This window comes from Chiloscyllium plagiosum, unplaced genomic scaffold, assembly GCF_037043375.1.
Source record: "Chiloscyllium plagiosum isolate Xiang-an unplaced genomic scaffold, Cpla_swu_hap1 HiC_scaffold_4, whole genome shotgun sequence".
Taxonomy (NCBI): domain Eukaryota; kingdom Metazoa; phylum Chordata; class Chondrichthyes; order Orectolobiformes; family Hemiscylliidae; genus Chiloscyllium; species Chiloscyllium plagiosum.
Window position 1 is genome coordinate 140697107 of NW_028270142.1, and position 17475 is coordinate 140714581.

The 17475-nt window shown below is 40.6% G+C and overlaps 1 protein-coding gene across 2 annotated transcripts in view; it reads right to left on the bottom strand.

Moving 5' to 3' along the window:
* Positions 1–3538: 3538 nt before the first annotated feature.
* mtdha (metadherin a) overlaps positions 3539–17475 on the bottom strand; it is an 83768-nt gene continuing 69831 nt past the window's right edge. For both annotated transcript variants that reach the window (XM_043687645.2, XM_043687643.2), the window contains 3 exons: positions 11663–11785; positions 8906–9059; positions 3539–5690 (listed from right to left, as the gene is read on the bottom strand). In XM_043687645.2, the coding sequence (XP_043543580.2) occupies positions 5620–5690; positions 8906–9059; positions 11663–11785 (348 nt within the window). In that variant the 3' untranslated portion in view covers positions 3539–5619. The remainder of the gene's footprint in view (positions 5691–8905; positions 9060–11662; positions 11786–17475) is intronic.

The window sequence follows — 17475 nt, forward strand, 5'->3', positions numbered from 1 at the left end:
ATTTGGCTGGCAACAAGTAGCTGATAGAACAATGACCGGTTGTCAACAGACCAATAACAAATGTGTTCTGCCTCCAACAACTATGTGTTTGGCTCCCAGGTAGCTGAATGGCTTACTGGTGTAAATGTTTGGGCAGAAATTTCATTATATCTCCCACTTTTTAAATCTATTGCGATTCAGGTAATAATCTGCCTACTTGTTTTTGCTGTCAAAGCACATAACCTCACATTTATCCACATTATACTTCATTTGCCCACTCACTTAACTCATCCACACCACACTGAAGCATCTCTGCATACTCGCATCTCACCTTCCCACCAAGCTTTGTCTCAGCTACAAACTTGGAGATATTGCATTTAATTTCCTCTCATAAATCATGAAAAAATATTACACTGATCACTGCAGTACCATACTAGTCACTGTCAACCACTAAGAAAAAACTTGTTTATTCCTACTCTTTACTTCCTGTCTGGCAATTCTCTATTCATGTCAGTACACTACCCTCAAACCACATCCCCTAATTTTACATGATAATCTACATGGGCCTTCTGAAGTTCCAAGTAAACCGTATCCACTGGCTCCTCTTTAACAAACCAGCTAATTACATTCTTGAAAAATTCCAGTAGATTTATTAAGCAGGACTTCCCTTTTGGAAATCTATGCTGACTCTTTCCATTCCTTTCATTGCTTTTCATGCAGTCCAGCAGTTTCCCTGCTACCGATGCCAGGCTGATGGGACTATAATTACCTGTCTTCTTGCTATTTCCTTTTTTAAATAGTTGAGTTACACTAGCTACTTTCTAATCCCTAGGAACTCCTCTGGTGACTATAAAATCTTGAAATATCCACTATTTCTAGGGCTACATCCTTAAGTACTCTGGGATGTAGATTATCAATCCTTGGGAATTTGTCGGCCTGTTAATTCCACCATGCTCCCTAACAATTTCCCTACTAATACTGATTTCCTTTGTTCCTTCTCTCACTACACACTGTGCTCAATATTTTTGGGATATTATTTGCATCCTTCTTTGTGAAGGCAGAACTAGAGTGTATATCTCCTTGATCCACCATCTCTTTGTTCCCCATTAAAACATCCCTATTTCTGACTGTAAGTGACCTTCATTAATCTACTTTAAAATCATAATTATTGCTAAGTATAGAATGATTCCAGATCCATGTTGTCACCCTGGCTTGAAAGGAAAATAAATCTGGGAATTTTGCATACTTTTATGAAGGCTTTTTGTGATTATGTGAATAATGGGACTTGATTTCCAACTCACTACCCCAGAAAAACATAACAGGAGAGGGAGGGTGGGCAGTGGCGTCTTGCTAACAACACGGCATGGATAATTCAGGCTCTAGAAACATGGGTTCAAACCTCACCATAGCAGATGATGGAATCTGAAATCAATTAAAAATAAAATGTGAGCCAAATGGTGACACATTACTACCATTGATTAGGAAAACCCATTTGGTTCATTAACATCTTGTAAGACTGACCTACTTGATGGAGGAAAAAGAAACTTATTTCCTTCTTTCAACTTTCCTATGTGACATGAGGGTCACATCTCTGTCCTGAATGGTCACACAGCAGTGATGGTTACCAATATTTTTGGATTTGGCAGCTAAATTTGACAGCAGATGCCCCTCTCCACCATCAACCTTCCCCATTGATCCAAGGCTTGAATTTCTAGCACAGCTCAAAAGGAAATTCCGCCACTCTTATCACAGGCCTGTTGTTAGGATTTAAAGGATGGTAATCAAATTTGCTGACCATGTTACAAATGGCCTTCTTCAATGGCCATCAAATGCCCAGACTGGGATTAGATTAATTATATCTGACAGAGTTCAGTGATTTCAGACTGTAATCTCTGCCCCAGTTCCTTCCCTTTTCTTGGAATACTTTGGCTTTGTTCTCGTTTGTGCTTTCCAACAGAAATTGTTAGTCACTCAGGAACTCTCATCTCCGCCGGACATATTTGTTTCTATGTCCCATTACCACTCCCTTTTGTCATTTAAACCCTCTCCCATTTTGCCTACTTTAAACCTACACGCCCAACTCTTCCTGGTTCTGATAAAAGGACATCAACCCGAAAAATTCTGAAGAATGGTCACTGGAACCGAAACATAGAGTCTACTTTCTCTTCACAGATGCTGCCAGAGCTGCTGAGTTTTTCTTACATTATCTGTTTTTGTTTCTATCTGAAATGTTAGCATTGTTTCTCTCTCCACTGATGACGCCATTCCCTCAGGGTATTTCCAGCATTCTTTATTCAGCATGTTCTAATTGCTTTACGTGGTTTGCTGCCCTCTCTGTTGGAATATGAATTAGGGCCTGCCAGTTTGCACCTCAGTTCCTTAGACTACCCCGTCCTCAGATCGCTGTGCTTTGCCACCTCACCTCAGTCGTTCAGCCTTGTGTTTGTGAGAGAGGCATTTAGTTGTGAGTTTCAGGCACAAGAATTCATCTTTCACTTGGAACCTTTGCAGTTGACTTTGTATCATCTGATTTTAGCCACATCCTCCATTTCCTAACAGTCCAGTGAGAGATGGTGTATGTTAACATCACTGGATTAGTAATCCAAAGTTCCAGGATAATTCTCTGAGAACACAGGCACCAGGAAGCTAGATTTGTTACATTCAATGAATTAACTTGGAATACAAAACAATAGTAACCATCAAACTATAAATTATTCTAAAGCTCCATCTGATTCACCAATATTCTTTAAGTAATCTGTTTATCCAGTCTGGCCTATATGCGACCCCAGACCTAGAGCAACACAGCTGACTCTTAAGTGCCTTCTGAAATGGCCTTGAGAGACACTCAGTTCAAGAAACTTAAGAACGGGCAACAAATGCTGGAGATACCACATCCTATGAATGAGAAATTAGGTTCTGTCTATTTTTATAAATGCTCCAACAATTCATCCACCTAGCCTTTAATTTCAATGTTTAAGTGGATTCATATCATCCAGCAATCATTTGCTTTTATTTGAAGGCTATTCGAGTTAATAGTTAACTTTATGATTTCAGCATATAGTTTCCTTACTGTAGTTTATTTCAAACCACTCTCTTTTCCCTTCTGGATTACATTGAATTGCTTTTTTAATTTTCTGCTCTTCAGTTCAGAAGGTTCAAATAGCAGTAGTTTCTTCTCTCTCAGATGTTGTGACCTGCTGTGCATTTCCAGCAATTTCTGCTTCTGGACCTGAAGGTGGCTCAGTTCTCACTGTCTGGTCTGTCAACAGATGTCTCTTCACCATCAAATATAATAGGGGTCAGCAGGAAAATGGAGTTAAGGCCACCATCAGATTTGGACACAATTAGACTTGTGGTGCAGGCTGAAGGACCTCCTCCCATTTCTATTTCTCTCCAGCTTCCCTACAGCAATGTGGTTGACTCTTCACTGCTCTCAGGGACAATTAAGGATGGTCAACAAGTGCTTACCTTCGTACATCCTACGAACGATTAAAAATAAACTGACCGTGACTACTTCAATAAACTGCTGCAAAGACCCCTTGAAGAAACAAACAATGCATGAGTATTAATTTGCTAAATTTATTTGAACAAATCAACTTAGAAATTCATTGCATTTTAACAAACTTTAGAACATGTAAACATACTCGCTATGTTTCTGAAACAGGTATAAATACATTTGTTTAACTTTAGTAATCAAGGTAATTACGAAAGCACAACAAATACCACGTCATAACCAATTAAGGCAGGTTACTGGGAGCATAATGACACTCATTATTTAAACTTTGCAAAATCTTAGCAATCTGGTGTCACCAAACTAAGTAACAGTCATGACAGTAGATTAGTGGACTAAGTACCATTAGTATCAGCTCGCTTAAACGTTATGCTCCATTGTTCTCACTGTGCAGCATGAACATTTTACACCCATTCAAAAACAATAATCATGGCTTACGATGATCAGGTTAACTCAAGTAGGTGGTGTAAAATACCATGGTCCTCATCAAGTGAATGTACATTTGGTAAAGTTATTAAACAATGCACATGGCATAACATGCACCAGACACTCCAAACAATACTCAGATGCCAACACTGTAAAGTAGAAACTGGAATCTTTACCTGCAGGCTTTTGTTTGAGGTTCTATCCAGACTATTTCAGTTTAATGATTTGTTAACTTTGTCTATGTATAAACCTTATATTTCAAGCATTCCCATTTGTTCTTATCCAATTTAGTTTTCTTCCTTCTCTGTCATTAGTTTTCTTAACTGTGATAAGCTGTGCGACAGCACTAATAATGAGATGCTGGGACCAGTAGCAATTCCCTCTGCTGCCACTGACTGATGGGAGTCTGTCAGATTTATGCTGCTTGGCAAAGTCTAGTGCAGGGCTTCCCAAAATGGTGGCATTGAATCCCAAGTGGGGCAACAAGCTGAAATTCTGGGGTGGTGGTCTCCAAGCAGCAGTAGTCGCTCTCATGGAGCTCAGACGGAGTTATAACAACTACATGCACTCTCTCACATCACCCTACTTCCCCCAAACCCGTTCCCTCAAATCTCGCTGAGAGATTGTGACAATTTTCAAGGGTCAATACAAGGCTACCCGGGGTGGGGAACAAGCTCAGGAAGCGCTGGTCAAGTTAGCGATTTGACTACTGAATGGTGTCAACTCCCACACCATTCTGATTTAGGAGCAGGGGCAAGTTTTCAGCAGAACCAAACTGCAGGTTAGACGAGGCCCACTTTAATCAGCAGAGGAATGGCATCTTGAGATTGACATTGATTTTTATTTTAAAAAAAGCATCCACCTGAACAGTTGGATATTTTACAGTGTCTTTCTAATGTTAATTGGTGCGAAACATCTTCCCAGCTTATGCAACTGCTAATTTCGCCAAATCCACCCACTGTTATGAACCAGCGTTTACGGATTCATTGAAAACTGGAATTTCCCTTTAGGTTATCTAAACATCTTTCTCTCTACACACTACAGGTTAAGGCAGTAAAATGTCATTCCTGATATAAATTGTAATTCTGTCCACAAATATTAAAGCTATCTAAATGTTTTCGTTCCCTTTTTATCTGCTTTAGGCTCAACCTGATACCACTACGAACATCGTGTGATCTAATTTTAACTGCTTTCCCCAAAGTTTTTTGGGGGAAAGGGGTGGGGGGGGGGGGGGGGGGGGAGACGTTAGATGGGACGGGGAGCGTAAAGCGGAACAGAAAACTCAAAGCCTCCCTTGCAATTGCTCATCACATGGCCCAGTTTCTTCATTAAAGAAGGCAACTTTCATTGCAAATTTCTACTGTGGAGCCAAAGGTCATAATGTATGATGCAGTTCTGCACAGACTTGCCCAAACTCTTACAAAAAAAATGAAAGAAAAGACAAAATCACATTTTCTAGTGTCAACAAACTCAGACCCAGCATGAAAGTGGCTGTAGACAGCATCAGTGTGTTTCACTTGAAGTTTGTTACATGGTATCAAATCAAGTTGCTCATGCGCATTGCAATAAGTTTTAATAAAAATTACACTCAAATTTTCTTCTATAAAATTCTGTACATTTTCACAAATTATTGCATAAACAGATTTTTTTTTTCTTCAAGATCATTTTGCATAACAACTGACCACTGAATACAAAAAAAAAGCTCATGTTTCCCTTCTTGCTCTCTTCTTTTTCTTGATCTGCTTCGGGGACTCCCAGTTTTCATCCGATTTTGCTGGAAAGAAGAAAACGACAGGATTCAGACACAGACATAAGTAACCACATTTATTAATAACTTTGATCTTAGAATACACACATGGCTTGTTTCTCATCCATTCATCAACAGGGGAAAGGGGGGCATCGCTGGCCAGGCCGGTATTTATTGCTCATTCCTAATTACCCAGGAGATGGTGGGTTGAGCTGCCTCTTGAACCGCTGCGTTGGGAATTTGTTCGGGAGGGAGTCCTAGAATTCTGACCCAGTAACACTGAAGGAAAGGCAATATTGTTCCTATCAAGACGGTGAGTGACTTGGAGGTGAACCTGCAAGTGGTGGTGAATATACATCTGCTGCCCTTTTCCTTCGAGGTGGTAGAGGCCATGGGCTTGGAAGATGCTGTCGAAGGAGCCTTGGCTAGTTACTGCATCTTGTAGCTGTACACAGTGCTGTGTTACGCATTGGTGGTGGAGTGACTGAGTGTCTAAGATGGTGGAGTGAAGTGGTGCCAATCAATCTCTGCATTAATAGAAAGCACTGTAGAGACAACAACTCATACATTAACCTGTCTCCCACCTCAATATTTAACCTAAAAACATTAATAGAGCAATACTATCTTAATCTGCATTTACTGATGAAAATAACATCTCTGAAGGACGTAATTCTGGAAAGCAATTTTAACATTATCTGAAAACATATCTGAACATTAAAGACTTGTCTTAAAGTTACTGTATATTTTTTAATATAGTGACATTTGTCATCATATATTCATCATGGGTCCAACTCCTGGAACTCCCTTTCTAACAACACTGATGTAACCAAACCCTAAAAGAACTGCAGCTCAAGAAGGGACCTCACCACTGACCTTTCCAGGGCAATTAGGAATGGTACAGAAATGCTGGCCCAACCAGTGACGTCCACATCCCATGAATGAATAAAATAAATTTCTTACACTGTATGATCTCTGCAAGAAACAACAGGGACTGTTACTTTCTCAAGGATATTTAAGGATGGGCTGTATCTGTGCTGGTCACTTTGAACCATTCTCTATCTAGAAATGGTTATGAGATAGACTCACGACTTATGCATACAACGGCATAAAAAAGTTCCCTGAGCCTGCTTCACTGCTCCATAAATCTGAATTACTCATCAACTTCACCTTCATGCTTTATCTCTGCATGCCTCTATTACCTTGGTATGGAAAAGGCTATTGAGTTCAGTCTGCGAATGAGCATCCACAGCTCTCTGGGCTACAGAATTCCAAATGCACAGCTCTCAAGTGAAGAAATTTCTTTTCATCTCAGCCCTGAATGGCTAACCTTTTATCTCGAAACTATGACCAAATCAATGTTGAATAAAAGTTACTCAGGAGAAAAACACAGCCCTTGCTCAATCTGCCTTAAACTGGACTTCAGGTCCTCACTTTGGCTGACTGGTAAATGACCCTGGAATTGCCTAGCTGCTCTGAAGGGTCACTAGACTCAAAGCATTAATTCTATGTTCTCTACACGGATGATGCCAGATTTGCTAAGTTTCTCCAGTAATTTCTGTTTTTGCCTCATGACTGGATTCAACAACATGGTTTATCATCAACTTCTAACGGGCAATTAGAGATGAGCAATAAATATGTGTTAGCAGCAATACCTGCATGGTGTGAATGAAAAAAATGTTACTAGGTTATTACTGGTATATAAATAATGAAAATGCTGGACTTTTATGTTCATTTGATGTGGAGGTGCCGGTGTTGGACTGGGGAATGGACAAAATTTTAAAAATCACATAATACCAGGTTATAGTCCAACAGGTTTATTTGGAAGCACTAGCTTTCAGAGAGCTGCACCTTCGTCAAGTAGCTGCTAGTGGGGCAGGATCATAGGACACAGAATTTATAGTAAAGGATCAAAGTGTCATACAACTGATGTGATGTATTGGGGTGAATTTGCATCTGCAGATGCATTCTATTTTGTTCAAAAAGCACCCAATTTTTGATATGTGACATTTTATAAATTCCTACTTTGGAAAAAGAACTGGCCTGACTCAAGGTTGGAATACATACAGACTCTAACACCATACCTTTAATGCATTGCCTGAGCTGAGATGTCCCCTTTTTCACAATAAAACCTCGCGTCAGGAATGCGACTTGAAAGTAGTTCTTGAATTTACATATGAATGAATTGAAACCTGGAACCCCATTCTAAATGATTCAGACTTAACAGCGATCTAGGTTTGTTCAATACATCGCATTAGTTGTATGATACTTTGATGTTTTACTATAAATTCTGTGTCCTATTATCCTGACTCTCAAGCTACCTGACAAAGGAGCAGTGCTCCGAAAGCTTGTACTTTCAAATAAACCTGTTGGACTATAACCTGGTGTTGTATGTTCATTTGAGGTGAAGGGGATGAAAATCTCTCTCTTTGCCACTGATTAAAGTTGTAAGGTCTCCTTTCAGTTGTGCCCAGTAGCCTCATGGCTCAAAGTTATTGAATTAAGAGGTTACGAGGAGAGAAAACCGCCCACATAATGAATAGGGTCATGGCTGCAATTACTGAATTAAGAGGTTACGAAGGAGAGAAACATCGTCCAGTGCCCTTTGCTGTGACTGAGGGAAATAGTGATAGAGTTGAGAAGATGGATGTAGAGAATACGATCACAAAAGTTGAACAGAGTAATTTGCCTTATTCTCAGGTAAGTGGCAGCATAGTTGGAGGCCTAAGCTAATGCTCTGGGGTGCTGAGAAACCAACCACAGTAGATAGTGAAACTCGAAGGCAATAAATTCTAGAATTGAAGGCTCTTCTAATGTCAACCATGTACTCACTATCGATTGTTGTAAAAACTTAGCTGGTTCAGCACTGTCCCTTAGGGCAGGAAATCTTGTACATTATGATGTGTCCACAAAGATTAAGCTAACACTCCATACAGAATAAGTGCTATGATCGCTCATGTTTAGGCTAATTGTGGTGAGAGACAAATTGCCATTACCTTCTGCACCCTCACTGTCAGTGAGTAAAATAATGCTCAGACAGAATTTAAAGCATTGTCTATAATTTTTGGAATAAGGCAATCTTAGAGATAATTGAATGGTGTAAGTTTCACAATTGAAACTAATCATACACCACTGAGAATTACTTTGAATCACAAATTGCAGCTTACAGTACCTTTTAATTTGTTTGATTTTAATATCATAGGCACACACAACTTTGTCCACATTGAGTGATTTCAAATACTGACCTTGTGAAGGAGGCAGGCTATTCTGTTTAGTGGCAGAGACAGGTAATTCTGTCTCTGAAAGTGTGTCTGGCACTTGGGAAGTAATATCTTGGGAAGAACTTTCCATAATTACAGCTGGTTCTTCAGTGATTTCTACCAGCTGTGCCTCTTCAACCTGAGAAGAATCGAAAACCAGAATAAAAAGTTTTAGATTTAAATCTTCCCTGCCAGCCCAAAACAGCTTTAGAGCCAAAAGCAGGAAATTCTCAACTGTACAGGTGAAGGATGTCACCTGAAATACGTAACCACCTATTTCTATCAACAATTTTATTGACAAAGCAAAATTAATGTACAGAAATGTTTGAGCGAAGAAATTCACCTAATATCAGTCTTAAATGAGCCACATTTTAAGATTCTCTCCTCTAGTACGAGATTTTCTCACAAAGGGAAATAACCTTTCCGCATTCGCCCTGTCAAGACTTAACGGATCTTATTTGCTTCAATAGGATATGTTTATTCTTCTAAACTTCAATAAGTACAGACAGAACATACTCAACCGCTCCTTACAAGATAGTCTTGCTGTTCTGGGATCAACCTACTGAATCTTCTCTGTACTGCCACCAATACCAGTATTTATTTCCTTAGATGAGGGGAACAAAATAATTAAATATTTTAGGTTTGGTCTGCCTAGTACCTTGTATAGTTTTAGCAAGACTTCCCTAACTGGATGCTCCATTCCCTGTGACAAAGGCCACCATTCAATTTTCCTTCCCTACTACCTGCTCAACCTGAATGATTTGCAATTCTTTTTTCAGTCTTACTCTGTTTAAACAACATTCAGTTTTTCTATTCTTCCTGCCAAAGTTAATAACCTCACATTTTCCGATAATGTACTCCATTTACCATGTTTTGTCCACTCAGTTAACTTGTCGAAAAGTGTGGTGCTGGAAAAGCACAGTTGGTCAGGCAGCATCCGAGGAGCAGGAGAGTGACGTTTCAATCATAAGCTCTTCATCAAGAATGAGAGGGTGGCCCTAAAGGACTGAGAGATAAATGGGAGGGGATGGGGAAGGTAGCTGGGAATGGTGGGGGGTGATGGCAATAGGTCAGAGTGGAGGATGGAGCAGATAGGTGGGAAGGAAGATGGACATGTAGAACAGTTAAAGAGGGCATTGCTGAGTTGGAAGGTTGGATCTGGGATGAGTTGGGAGGAGGGGAAATGAGGAAACTGGTGAAATCGACATTGGTCCCCTGTGGTTGGAGGGTCCCAAGGCAGAAGATGAGGCATTCTTCCTCCGGGCATTGGATGGCTTAGAGTTTGGCAGTGGAGGAGACTGAGGACTTGCACATCCTTGAAAGAGTGGGAAGGGGAGTTAAAGTGTTCGGCCTATGGGCAGTGGGGTTGTTTAGTTCGTGTCCCAGAGATGTTCTCTGAAATGTTCTGCAAGTTGGCCTCCTGTCTCCCCAGTGTAGGGGAGACCACATTGAGAGCAACAGACATAGTAGATGACATATGTAGAAGTACAGGTAAATCTCTGTTGGATGTGGAAGGATCCTTTGGGGCCTTGGACAGAGGTGAGGAGGGAGGTGTATGCGCAAGTTTTGCACTTCTTGTGGTGGCAGGGGAAGGTGGCGGGAGTGGAGAAAGGATTGATGGGGGAAGCGTGAACCTAACAAGGGAGTTGCAGAGGGAATGGTCTCTGCAAAACGCAGACAGGGTTGGGGAGAGAAATATATCCCTAGTGGTGGAGTCTGTTTGTAAATGGTGGAAATCACGGAGGATGATGTGTTGTATCCGGAGGTTGGTGGGGTGAAAGGTGAGGACCAGGAAGTTTTGTCCTTGTTGCGGTTGGAGAGGTGGGGCTTGAAGGAGGTGGTGTGGGAAATGGAGGACATTGTTGATTACATGGGAGGGGAAATTGCGATCTTTGAAGGAGAAGGCCATCTGGGATGTTCTATGGTGGAATTGGTCCTCCTGGGAGTCGAGGCAGAGCATCACGTTTTTACAGGAGGTCAGGTGGGAGGTGTAGTTCAGGTAGCTGTGGGAGTCTGTGGGTTTGAAGTAGATGTCTGTGTTGAGTCGGTTGCCAGAATTGGAGATGATGAAGTTTAGGGAGGGGAGGGAGGTGTCTGAGATGGTCCAAGTGAACTTGTAGTTGGGGGTGGAAGGTGTTAATGAAGTTGATGACCTGTTCAACCTCCTCGTGGGAGCACGAGGTGGCACCAATAGTCATCAATATAGTGGAGGAACAGGTGGGGGATAGTGCTGGCGCAGCTTTGTCAGTTCCACAAACTGACAAAGAGGCAGGCATAGCTGGGGCCCATAGCTACCCCTTTGGTCTCAGCTAACTTGGTCTACATTTCTCTGCAGACTGTGTCATCCTCACTATTTGCCTTCCCACCTATTTCAAGTCATCTGCAAACTCAGTAATGGTACACTTACTTTCTCATCCAACTCATTAATATATATTGTAAATAATTATGGACCCAGTACAGTCATGCTGCACTCCACTAGTTACAGATTTCCAATCTGAAAATGCATCCTCTATCCCAACTGGCTATCTTCTACTAGTCAGTTAATCCTCTATCAATATCATTTAGAACATTAGCTTTATAAAGTGGCTTTCAATCACACTGTTTGAATGGAATCAACACATCTTGGTTTGTTTGTAAGGGGAGGGGGGAGGGATGCAAAATGGCCACTTCCTGTTCCAATGACAATGCAAATTTTGAGTATATTATTAAAGATTGACTCCGCTGCGTCACTGTCACTCTTACCTCTGCTGGTTCACTAGTGCATATTGTTTCAACAGGTGGAGCTATCTCCTTTTCAGGCTGGTCTTGTACAATAAGTTGCTCCTGATCTCCACTGATGGATTCCTTTTCTTGTTCGTCAGTCTCCTTTCATAAATTCAGAAAACATTGAAATAGTGATACATTTAAAACCCAAGAAAATAATTCCTTAATTGTTAATGATAATGAAGGTTAATGATGCAGCACAGTGCTTACATTAATATTTTTCTCAATCCTTTATGTATTTAAAATTTGGCCCTTTAGAATCAGTTCACCCCTCTCCCTGATCACCTTCTCCCCTCTCATTTACCAACTTTCCTTTCCAGTGCTGTTCCGAACACAGTTCAGAAGGCATTTGGAACTGGAAAACCTCTGGAACTTTTCAGATGTTGTGCAACTTGGGGAAGATCTTGCAGGTTGTGGTATTCTCATGTACCTGCTGTGCTTATTCTTAAAGGAATAAGCCAATTAACCCCTGGAGCCTGCTCTGCTCTCAGTGATAGTGTTCATAGGTTTGGAATGTGCTTTTGAAGGCAGCTTGGAGTATTGTGGCAGTGCACCTTGCAGCTTGTACATACTGCAGCCAGTATACACTTACTGGTGGAGGGAGATGCGGTGCCAATTGTAAATAATTATGGAACCAGCAATGCCATTACAATGACAAAGCAAGAGAGCTTGCTTTATCCTGAATGGGGGCAAGCTTCTCAAGTTGGACTGAACTAATCTGGGCAAGAGGAGAGCATTCCATCACACTCCTGACTTTGCATCATAGACAGTAGACAGGCTCTGGGGAGTCAGGACGAGAATTACTTACTGAATTGTCAGCTCAAATACATGCTCATGTTCTGGCGTGGGGTGTCACCACACAACCACAAGAATTAAAAATAATTACATGCAACTACACTGACTTGGTTTTATCCATGGCATTGCTCATTCAACTCATATGATTGGATTACATTTTTTTCAGCCTCTAATTGCCACTTTACTTTTTTATTCATGTTGCTTAATTCAATTTCACTAGTGGCAAATGAGACCACTTGTCTGGATTTTATGTACTTGAGGCAGCTGTGAAGTCATTCTGAATGTAATACAATGAATTATTGTAAACGCACAACATTCTGCAAATAATAAGGGTTTAAGCCACAGGTTCATTATGATAACAGGGATGAAAACATATCTTAGTGTGACTGAACTTCACAATGGCCAAGCAAGGAGTTTCCATGTGCAAACCCACAGGATTCCAGCATATGCCATTAAGAAAACTAATAAGGATCTGAAATAAAATATATTTTAGTTATGTTCAAATACAAATTAAATATTACTAGGTTTGTGCTGAATTTTACCCAAAGATTGATCCAACCAGTGTAATCACATACTATCATGACTGCACAATCTGTCAGAATAAAATAAGGCCAGTGACCAGTGATTTAAAACAGCTTCATCTTGCGTCACCTTTGAACAAAGTCTGAAGTTTGCACTGCACATCATTTCTCTGCTCTAATGCATGACAAAATAATTAAACAGCTATAACTAATATATGGACAAGAATGAGGAGCAGTAGGCCCTTCTGCCTCTCAAGCTTGCTCCGCCATTCCATGAGATCATGGATGATCTGATTACTGCACAATGCTGCTTGGGAAGACCAAAGATAATCCACAGTTATGAATCAAACGAACAATGTTCTGCGAAATCTCTACAGCTTCTAGTTTCAAATCTCTACAGTTGCCTGTCTGATGATCTGGCACTTATCCAATCTCTTCCAGTGTAAACTTAGCTCAGATTTTTGCATGTGGTCATCACCTCACGTGAAACTGTTCCTCCATGTTTGAAGGACCATGCTCAACGATATAGCCAAATTATCATGCCTATCCAAATATGTTTAATGACTAAGATATACGGGTTCTTCCTTCCATTAACATGAGCATTGGTTACTTTAACCTTTGTAGGTCTCACTGGCAACCTCCATTTACATAGCACCTTTAATATCTTTAGCATAATGAAGCATCTGAAGGGGCATATAAGAAATTCTAAAACAAAATCCCCATTTAATTTGTTAAGAATTTTTAAGGAAGAAAACATGCTGTCCATACTTGTTCTGGCCTACATATGACTCCAAATATTCCATCATAACTGGCCCCCAGCAAGACACTCATTTCAAGGACAGTTAGGAGTGAGCAACAAATGCTGGCTTTGGTCAGTGATGCTCACATCTCAGAGGAATAAAGAAAAGTTTTGAAACAGAATCCATAAGGAGATATCAAGAGCGATGATCAAAAGCTCGGTCAGAGAAAGTTCAAAGAAAGCCAATTGTGAAGTGATTAAAAATCAGGAAAACTCAATAGGCCAGAAACGGAGAAGCACAAATTTCAGAGTGTTGTGTGGCAGGAAAAACTCCATCACACACAAAGGAAATGAGGCCATTCAGCCCATAAAACCTCCTTCATCATTCAACTAGATCATGGTTGGTCTTCCACCTCAATGCCATTTTCTTGTACTATCACAGTCCTGACTATCCTTAATAATTCGAAACTGATCAATCTCAGTCTTGGATATACTCAATGATTGGGCCAAAATTTATTGCCTGTCCCAAGTTGTCCTTAATAGTGAGCTGCTTTCTTAAATGCTGCAGTCCATGTGCTATAGTTAGATGCACAATACTGTTAGGGAGGGAATTCCAGGATTTTGATCCAATGATACATAAGAAATGATGATATAATTCCAAGTCAGGACAGTGAGTAGCTTGGGGGGAAATTACAGGTGATAGAATCCTAATGTATCTGCTTCCCTTGAGCTTCTAGATGGAAGTAGTCATGAGTTTGGAAGGAGCTTTGGTAAATTTCTGTAACACACTTTGTAGATTGCACACACTGCTGCTAGTAAGCGTTGGTGGTGGAGGAGCTGAATGTTTGTGGTACCAATTAAACAGAGTGCTTTGCTCCGGATGTGTCAAGTTTGAAGTGCTTGTTGTATTTCATCACAGTCCTCACTTGTGCCTGGTTGATGTTGCATAGGCTCTAGAGAGTAAGGAGTTGAATTACTTGCTGCAGGATTCCTTGCCTCTGACCAGCTCTTGTAAGCTACTGTATTTATATGGCAAGTCAGTTTAGTTTCTGGTCAATGGTAGCCCCCAGGATGTTGATAGTGGGAATTCAGTGATGGTAACTCTATTAAGGGTCAAGGAGCGATGGCTAGACTGTTTCTGAATGGACATGCTCATTGCCTGGCATCTGTGTGGCGTGAATGCTACTTGCCAACTTTTCAGCCCAAGCCTTGGCTGTGAACTTCTTCAGTATCTGGAGTCAAGAATGACACTGAACATTACGCAATTATCCCCACTTCTGACCTTATGATGGAGAGAAGGCTTTAAATAACTGAAGATGCTTGTTGGGTTCTTGTCGGGTGGTGATAGCATCCCTCCCTCTGAGCTAGAAGGCCTGTGTTAAAGTCCCACGGCTCCAGATATATACAATAATATCTCAAACAGGTGATTAGAAACTATCTATCTTGAGGAATTCCTACAGTAATGTTCTGGGTTGAGCTGCCTTCTTCAGAATATTCTCCCTGTACTGGAGAACGCTACATAATATTCCAGGTGTCAATGGCAGGATTATATCCTAATTTTGGCCCAATAATTATCTTTTAATTCATGTTTCCCAACATCAGATTTGCTTAATTCATCGAACATTGTTGTGTGCGATACCTTTGGTTTGTGACACAGGATAGCTTGGGTCACATTATACATTTTCTTTACAACTCAGTAATAGTCCCTTCCTCTGGGTTTGTTCCATTTGCACGAGATGGTATTGGATTTCATCTGTCACCTTTATTCTGAAGTATATTCAAAATACCCTGTAGTATATCCTGCTCAGCTCTGCAGCTCAACATCTTCAATTAGCTTTGCATCACATGAAAATTATCGATTGTACTCGGGAAGTCAAGCCCCAGGCAATTTAAACTCGTTATACTTTCTCAAAGCATCTCAACATTATGATCTGGTTTGTGCAGCTATCGCTTATTCTGAAGCCATTTTCCTGTTTAAGTTAGGCGATCTCTGTGGAGCAAGAATTAATGCTTCAAGAAAATGACCATTCATCAGAACTGGAGAAACAATAACTATAACAGGTATTAAAGCAAATAAACAGGCAGGTAAAGGGTGAAGTGCAGAAAGAACAAAAAGGAATATAATGCAGTGGTTGACAGAAGAGCTTAAATGACTAAGCGATGATATGATGCATCGCTATTCCTGTTACTGTTTAATCTCTCCTGGCTTTCACTCCATCAGATTTCCTATTTGGCTCTTTCTTTTTCTTTTCCTATCTTTGACTTTGTAGACCTATTAAAACCTATTATACTTCAAGGGTCACTGATCCAAAATGTTGACTCTTCCTTTCTCTGCAAATATAAGCTCAGATGCCATACTCCTTGTGGACCATAGACCACTAGATGACTAGTGATGGGTTTGACCTGAAGGTCACCATGCCACAGCTGAGTGGCAACGTTGAGAAGGCAAAACCTTTATGGGCATCTCAGCTGGTATGAGTTGGCCCTGCACTGTTGGCATCATAGTGCTTTGCAAACCAGCCAAATGAACTAACCAACCGCCAAACTGATGCCATATCTCAGTAATTCTACCATTTCCTATTTACACTTTAGATTTCCAGCATTCATAGTATTTTACTCTTCCATTTTGTGATAGCTGATCCTTTTCCTCAGGAACATTTCAGATAATACCTTACAGCCCCTTCATCACTTGGGCAAAGCCATTCCTTCAAGTTTAAAGTCCACATGCTCACTGCTTGTCAACAGCTTGATGTTTGTCAAAAAGCACATTTTCAAAGCTTTATCACTCTTTCTGTTGCTTTGCTATTTCTAAAACTACCACCCATTTCTGTCACTAATCTAATCAGCGTATTGCTTAATGAGCTCTCACCTCAAACAGAGGGGTCATCCCAGGAGCTATTTCACACAATCATATAAGATGGAGGGAGGACTACTGAACCTGTATGGATGAAATGGCTCTTAAATTGCCCAGTTAATCCCTCTGCCATTCCTTTTTCCTTACAGCTCTCCAATCTGATAATCTTCAAAAATAGTTAGCCAAGTCTTATTTGAAAGAAATGATTGAAATATTAGTGGAAGCAGATTCAGACAGTGCACCCAAGATTACGTAGGGAGATAAAAAATAAGGGGGAGTGGGCCATTCAGATCCTCAAGCCTGCTCCATGATTCAACAAACACCATTTGAAATGGATTATAAGACAAAAGCTTCTGGACGCAGGGTTGTCCAGAGGTCAAGAACAAACGACCCTGATCTCAGTATACATAGTGAGGAAGGCTGATTCTGGGTATGAAAGGATTGCCTTATGAGCACAGATTTCAGTTTAGTAGTATGAGAGGTGACTTTATTGAAACATGTAAGATTCTTAGAAAACTTGACAGGCAGATGCAGTAAGGTTGTCTCCCTGTTTGGGACAGTCTTAATACCAGAGGGCATAATCTCAGAATCAGGGGCTGCACATTTAAAACAGATGATGATAGAGGGTAGTGAATCTGCGAATTTGGAGAAGATTTGTAGCTTAGGTTATGGATCAGGTTGTACGTTTGCTAGCTGAGTTGGTAAATTTGTTCTCAGACGTTTTGTCACCATGCTAGTAACATCAGTGAGCCTCCAATGAAGTGCTGGTGTTCTGTCCCACTTGCTATTTGTGTGTCTTGGTCTGTTGTGGGGGTGATATCACTTTTGGTTCTTTTTCTGAGGGGTTTGTAAATGGGGTCCAAATCGATATGTTTGCTAATGG